Below are 7,640 nucleotides of genomic sequence, written 5' to 3'. Positions count from 1 at the left end.
CTGAATGGTTGACACCTCCCATAACCTTCTGGGTACCATTCAGAGTGATTACCTTTCGAACTACTCACGTTTCGGACCATTCGAACCGCTCTTCGAAGTACCGTCTGGGTATTAATTCTGATGTTACGGAATTAGTTCTAATTTTAAATTTTAGAATTAATTTCCAGAGTAATGGCTTTCTGAAGAAAACTGGATCATACAAATGTTGGTTCATTCATCTTAACACAATAAAAAATAATGATCCAATCATGCAATTTCATCCAAATTTGAAGCAAATCATTTGGAAACTGAAGATAGGGAGCTAAACTATTTTCCCCTTGGATGAGAATCAAGGAACCATAATATCATGGTCAGGAGAAGCAAGTTTCTTTATTGCGGAAGCCTACAAAAACCTAAGATGGATGCTCTTAAGATTAGGATCAAAATTAATGGTTTTATAATATTAAAAATAACTAAATAGGTTTTCTTCTAGACTTCAACACTAAGGACATCTCCAAAGAGAAAAGGAAGGGATACAAATATATATATATATATATATATATATATATATATATATATATATATATATATTTATCACTTTTTAGTCTCTACCAAATAATTTAATTTAAAGTCTTTATATCACTTTTTTTCATTCTCATTCCCAATAATTATATTCCTCCCTATCAAATAATTTAATTTAAATTGCTACTTTATTCACACCGTAATACAAATGAAAATAAGGCATCATTTGGGAGAAGAGTCAAGCCGGCAAGGGCAAATTATTGTGTGGACCATGGTCCACACAATGTTATGTAGACCATAACAAAAAGTATATTTTTAATATACTAAATGTATATTATTTTTGTACTGAATGTACATTATACAATATAATGTACACTCAGAACAAAAATAATGTACATCCCCTGAATACAATATACATTATTTTTGTATTGAATATACATTATTTTTGTACTGAATGTACATTATTTTACAGTAGACAAAATATGGTTCACACAACTTGTGTGGACCATGGTCCACACAATAATGATTGGCCGGAAAGGAGGTGGGCCCCATATGTCATGACAAATTATACCATAGACCAAGATTAATTCACCTTATCTTGGTCCAAAATAATATTCAATTATATGTTATAGTTAACATGTTATGTGTTTATATATTACAGAGTAACAGATTATGTACCTATAAATAAATTAGAGGTACATAATATGTTAATTGCATATATATATATATATATATATATATATATATATATATATATATATAATATGTTAATTGCAAGATCTAAAATGTAAGATGGACCATGATTCATGAAATAACAATTGAAGAATCCATATAAGGAACTAACAACGCCCGTGATCTTTGGCAGAGAGAGAGATAGAGAGGAAGAAGAAAAAAAACAAAAATGCATGGCTGTCCAAAGATATTCCTTAAAGGGTAAGTGCAGTGGCTATCACATGTACGTACTGCCTGATTCCCCACCACTAGTGCACATAATAAAATTTTCAACATCAATAATTTTGAGATACCCATCCAATAATGTTGCCACCAGTTCATTCATCCAAAGCCCGCACTGGTTCAGTAGACAGTATTTAGAAAAAGAAGTTCGTTCATCTAAAGATCGATCTACTGGCCTTGTTGAAGCCACAATAATGGTGCTAGTGCTGAGATTAGGAGGGTGATGGAGGGGAAAATGGCATTATTCCTTATTAGCATTGAAATCCCAGCATGACTCATATCGTTGTAGGTGCCGACACCACCTGAACCCGATGGACCTAAACCACCATTGTTGAAGCCACCTCCTAAAGCACCGCTGCCGCCTGTAGTAGTAGTAGTGGGAGTAGTAGTGATGATTGGATTTGGAGAAGAACCACTGCCTGTGCTTGTAGATGGAGTCCCAGTTGAAGGTGTGGTAGGGCTTGTGCTTCCACTTCCACTGCACACCACAAGCAAATTAAACCACCCCTCATACACTACAATAGAAATGTAATACTACTAGGTTACCTAATATCACTATTGCAAAACCCGGCCTAGGCGGCCACTCGGGTGCTAGGCGCTCCTAGATCGAGGCGAATTAGCCCCTAGGCGGCCGGCTGCCTAGGCATCCAATTCGGCTGAGTTGGCGGCGAACTCGGCCGAGTTAGCCAAGTAGGCTTTGCTAATTTTTTTTATTTTTAATTAGCCGCGTAGGCGTTAGGCGCTACTCTACCTCCTGTCGCCTACTGTAACCATGCTTAATAAACGTCAATTTTTATACAACGATTATAATATACAATCGTTGTGTGTGTGTATATATATATATATATATATATATATATATATATATATATATATATATATATATTTTTTTTTTTTTTTTTTTTTTTTTTTTTTTTTTTTTTTTTTTTTACACAGTACTATAGAAACACAAGCCCAAGCCCAAGCCCAAGAAAGAACCAAAAGTATAAGGGTAACCCCAATCAAGATGACAATAGATTTAGACTTGTAACCACAAGGTCACAAGTTTGAATCTTTGCCCCCTTGGTCTGAGCCGGTCAGTTATAGATAACCTAAACTGGTTTATTTTCTTGTGATCTTTTGCCGGTTAGAATCACATGGCAAGGTTTACTTACATTCAAAAGAGTTGTGGATTTACCTCTACATACTACATCACATGCATGCATATATAGATTTAAAGACATCTCAAATGTACGTCTGTCAATAAAGAAAGGAAAGAAAGAAATTAAGGGCACCTATCTCAAAGCACCTGTCTGTCCTTCACTACCATCACTCCACTCACAGATTTTGTTGTTTCAATGAGGACAGGAAAGTCCTATACATACATGACTCACTCTCTACTTTTCTTCTCCTCATTCCCACCTACTTTTCACAAATTAAAGGACTAGGACTAGTATTACATGTGCTCCATCATTTATTTGCCTCCTCATCTGACAAAAACCCACAAGGACCAAGAATGTCTAACCCTAGAATAAAAAAAGGGGACTTTTTACACTAATATATTTTGCGAGTTGTAATGTATGTACTCCCAAATTTTATTCAAAATCAACTTTTTCAATTAGCTTTTTCAGATAAGAAACTATACTAAACAACTAACAGCTAATAGCTAATTTATCAAACACTTTTCTACAATCAGCTAATGTTATTAACTAGTAATGTTATCAACTAGTTATACCTTATAATTAATCCAATCAGCTAATTACTAACAGCTATTAACAACCCTTTACCAAACAGGGCCTGTATGTATTCTCAAATTCTACTCGCTCACTTTTATTCTATGATGTGGCAATTAATGATTGGATATTTTCATTATGTGGGTCTAAGAAAAAGTGTCTACATTAATTTGTGAGTGGGAGTTGAAGTAGAAATCCATGTAATATTTTTCATATTTTGCCATTTCACAAAGAGTTTTACTACATGGATTCTCAACTTCTACTCCCTTATGTTTACTTCATAATGTGGTATACTTTCATTCTGTGAATCCCAAAACAAATATCTACATCAAAAGTTAAAGTGAAGGAGTAAAAGTCGGGAGTAAAAATAGAAAGTCCAAGTAGCATTCTCATTTCGCAAAGAAGCCAATTGAAGCTTTGGATGCTTTCAAGGCAATAATAATTTTAATATATATATTTGAATAACCATATATACTTCTTGGGCCAAGAGTGGAAAGTCACAATCTTGGCAATAGTGAGACTCAAGTAATTTTAAGCTTTAATTTCCTTACTTTCAGTCTATATATTTATCATTGTTCATTGGTGTAACAATATAATAGTGAGATTTATGCATGACCAAAAGGGCAAGGAGATGGACATCATTATCATGCAAGTGCAAACATAGTAACATACTATGATACGATATAAGAGACAGAAAGAAGTCATAGATTAGATTTTTAAAAAAAGTTTGAAATAATAAAGGTTAGAGACAAATGGGTTTAATTTACTTTTTACTAGCATGAATGATGCTAAATTATAAATTCAAAGCTTCTCCCGAAATGTTGAATCTCCAACCCTAAAGGTCTCCCACACCCCAGGCCGACAAAACATTTAGGAGGATGTAAATCACGGTAGGTGACTCAATGTCTCAACATACATGGCCAAATGTCAGTGCGCATAAGGGATCTGTCCACTTTGGACATAATCCCCACACTACCGCTATCGAGGTTCGAGCATTGGTCTCTTCTCCCAAATACTGTCTACTGAACCAATGATCTAAGCCCGTACAAGCATTATAAATTCAAAGCTAGTAGACTCTGTAGGGGAAAAGTTACATATATATATATATATATATATATATATATATATATATATATATATATATATATATATATATATATGGATGGAGACTGAAGAGATTTATCATGTAATCTTTTTTTATATTAGTGATGAGCTCATCCCCCTACAGCTATATAAAGGATCACAAGACTAATAGTCTAATCTCATAAAAGCAGCCACCCACTTTGTGCAATATAATATTTTCACTGCCCTCACCTCCTTTTGACTTAAAGGAAATCAAAAGTAAAAAGTTATTTTCATGACTTCTGATTCTACTTACTATATGACCCAAAATAGATATTTGGTTTAATTACAAACACATTGCAAAAAAAAAAAAAAAAAAAAAAAAATCATTTTTATTACTAACTAAAAACACCAACCCTATTGGCAAAAAAAATGAGCACATACTCACATACTATTAAGACCACAGTTGTAGCTAATTAACCAATTCAATGACTTGAAGGGGGTCTACATGGTGTTGTTTGGTTCATGGGATTAACATTAATCTCACTAATCCTGTGTTTTGTTTACTTTAAGAGGTTTTGAAGTATATGGTGGATGACTGGATGTTACCTAATCCAAAAGGGGGTCTAGAACCATGGTGTTTTTATTTTATTATTTTCTTTTTGTTTTTTCTTTTAACATGATGAATATGAATATAAATATATGATGAAGACTGTAATAGTAGATTGCAATAAATGAGCAATCTTTTACATACAAGACAGACAACATTAATGATGTGCAGATCCAAAATTTGATGTACTACTGTGCAAAGTGGTCCTTATCAAAAATCAAAATGCATGCTTCTCTTGCATCAAGACTTTAGAAATCAGAGAATGCACCGTCACTATTCGAGAGTATGCATTGGGTAAACCCCGCCTTCTGATTCTAACCGACAAAGGACCACAGGAGGTAAACCAGCTTAGGTTGTCCATAGCTGACCGACTAAAACTAAGAAGATTGGGATTGAAACTCGTGACTTTGTTGTTACAAGTTTGTATCCTTAGCTATCTTGGCCACTCTAGAGGTCATTTTTTGTTTTTTAAAACTTGACTTTAGTGCCATAGCCACAAAATGCCCATCATCAAATACTACAGTTAAAGGACCTAAAGACATGAAACCCAGAAACCTACAGGACTTGTCATATTCATCAACCCTGATCAAGAACTAATCAATAATTGTTATACTTTACTACTTAGAAAACAAGTTATAGAAGGAAGTCATACCTTGCACTGGAGGGATAAGCACAACCATTTATACCTAGAAATCACACCAAAAAATATATAAAATAAGAAAATCTGATCTCCAAGAAAAAAAAAAAGTAAAATTACCAATGTTGCAAAAGGCGCTAGGCGCTAGTCGGGCGTTCGGGGGTGCCTAGCACCTAAAACGCCTAGGCGGTCGAGTAATTTGACTATATTGTCTCCACTTTTTCCACTTAGGGCTAGGAGTTTTTAGACTGTTATAATTCTCAAACTAACCAAATGCATATGTTAGCTGGTTAGTTGAGTACATGATTGGAGAAATGTAAAAGATGAGTAGCCGAGCAGGCAAAAAAAACACTCAACCGAGTTGAGCACCAACTCGACTTAGTTGGGCACCGACTCGGCTGAGTTAGGCGCCAACTCGACGCCTAGGACACCTAGTCGGCCGAAAAGTCACCTAGGACTGAAATCGCCTCGGTCTAGGGGCGCCTAGTCGGTGCCTAGGCGGCCGTCTAGGACGATTTTTACAACAATGAAAATTAGTAATAGCAAAAAAGAGGTAATAATGGGGACTTACTGGGGTCAGTTGTGGTTATGGAGGCAGTGCTAGAGAAGTCACAAGTGCCTGCAGCTTGGCCCTTCTTCTGGAAAAAGCTATTGACAGCATAATTGCAATGAGCTCTTACAGTGTTGGGGTTATAACATGGCCCATTCTGATGAATGGGGTTGCAATCTGCCCCATTCCCACATGCATAGTCCAGTGTCGTTTGTAACTCACTATCACTCATCCCTCCCTTGCAAATGCACCATGTTGCACCTACCAAACCCCATTAAATAAAAATGAAAAGTACAAGTTATTAATAATGTCAATTCTTTGGATTTTATTTTATTTATCTTAGCTAGCTTAATATATTAAGAGGGTATAATCAAGAATGTTTAAAATCATAACTATAATCAAGAGATTAAAAATGGTCCCAATCTTTGGAAAACCCACTAAGTAAATCTAACTGTTAAAGAACTACAAAAGATAAACCAACCTAAGTTGTCCATAGCTGACCGACTCAAATCAAGAGAGCTGAGATTCGAACATGTAACCTTGTGGTTACAAATCTATATCCTTGGTCATCTTGGTTGGATTTACCTTTTTAAATCTTTAAAATCTGTTTCAATTCAAACTTGAACTTGAAGAAGAGCTTTGAAAATAAAGCATTATTATATACATAAAACATAGCAAAGTAGTTTATAAATGGGAAAGCTTGGATCTTTATTTGTGTTTTGTTATAAATATCAGAGAATTGAAAGAAATGTTAAGGAAAATGCAGAAAGGAGAAAAGGGTGGGGGGGACTCAACTTGCCATTGCTATTTAAAGGCGGATAACATCATTTTCCAGCCTTTGAATAAAAAGGAAACTTTAAGCTGAAGGATAAAATAAGGTAAATAAAAGAAAAGAGAAAGAAGAAAGCTTACTTGAGTGGCCAGCCATGGCCAAAAAGAGCAATGCAGACACTAAAGAAGCCATGGCAGATGGAGAGATAACACAAGAAGAAGCCCTCTTAGAATATAATGACGATAAACAAAGAAGGCCTGGTAGCTTAGGAGAAGGTGGTGGGACTGGGAGAGAGTGAGAAATAAAGGCGTGTTTGGGAAAGGAAAAATTACCAAACAGAAAAATACAAAGGCAGCAATGGTATGTAGGATGAGTACTGGGTGATGATATAGACTGAAGATGGCGGGCTGTTGGTGGACCAGCCTGGTGTGTAAATGTTTCATGTGTCGGCCACTGCCACTTCTCTATTCCTTTTTTTTTTTTTTTTTTTTTGGAAAACCTCTATACATTTTATTAAGACTTAATGCATATGGGTTCTCCGAATATAGTGATTTTGTTACCATCTGTCTGTGGTCTAAATTAACCACTCATGGTCCCACGACTTATTTTGAGTTAGTTGATCAGTTGAGTTGTGCACTTGACTATTTTCATTTTTTAAGTTACGTTTTTACATAAATAAACTATTGGTTTTCTTCAAACAAAGTTTGAGATAACACTTTTGATGCCCGCACGAACTTAGCTCAACAGTTCAGTAGACAGTATTTAAAAGAAGAGATCAATGTTCAAATCTCAACAGCGGCAATGTGGAGACCAAGGTTCAGGTGTATATATACACCAATACG

The 7,640-nt window shown here is 35.1% G+C and overlaps 1 protein-coding gene across 2 annotated transcripts; it reads right to left on the bottom strand.

The window, feature by feature from the left end:
• Positions 1 to 1,282: 1,282 nt before the first annotated feature.
• On the bottom strand, positions 1,283 to 7,166 carry LOC109193482 (PLASMODESMATA CALLOSE-BINDING PROTEIN 3-like). 2 transcript variants are annotated; one of them, XM_019344319.1, is made up of 4 exons: positions 6,939 to 7,166; positions 6,048 to 6,287; positions 5,492 to 5,525; positions 1,283 to 1,927 (listed from the first exon to the last, which is right to left on the bottom strand). In XM_019344319.1, exons 1-4 carry the CDS (start codon positions 6,988 to 6,990, stop codon positions 1,624 to 1,626), a joined length of 630 nt encoding a protein of 209 aa, XP_019199864.1. In that variant the 5' UTR covers positions 6,991 to 7,166; the 3' UTR covers positions 1,283 to 1,623. The 2 variants fall into 2 exon arrangements, with proteins under 2 accessions (XP_019199864.1, XP_019199863.1); XM_019344318.1 differs by having other exon boundaries at positions 1,305 to 1,933; positions 6,939 to 7,164.
• Between the last annotated feature and the right edge of the window lie 474 nt (positions 7,167 to 7,640).

Source organism: Ipomoea nil, unplaced genomic scaffold (genome assembly GCF_001879475.1).
Source record: "Ipomoea nil cultivar Tokyo-kokei standard unplaced genomic scaffold, Asagao_1.1 scaffold1895, whole genome shotgun sequence".
Taxonomy (NCBI): Eukaryota; Viridiplantae; Streptophyta; class Magnoliopsida; order Solanales; family Convolvulaceae; genus Ipomoea; species Ipomoea nil.
This window is presented reverse-complemented; position numbering and strand designations above follow the sequence as displayed.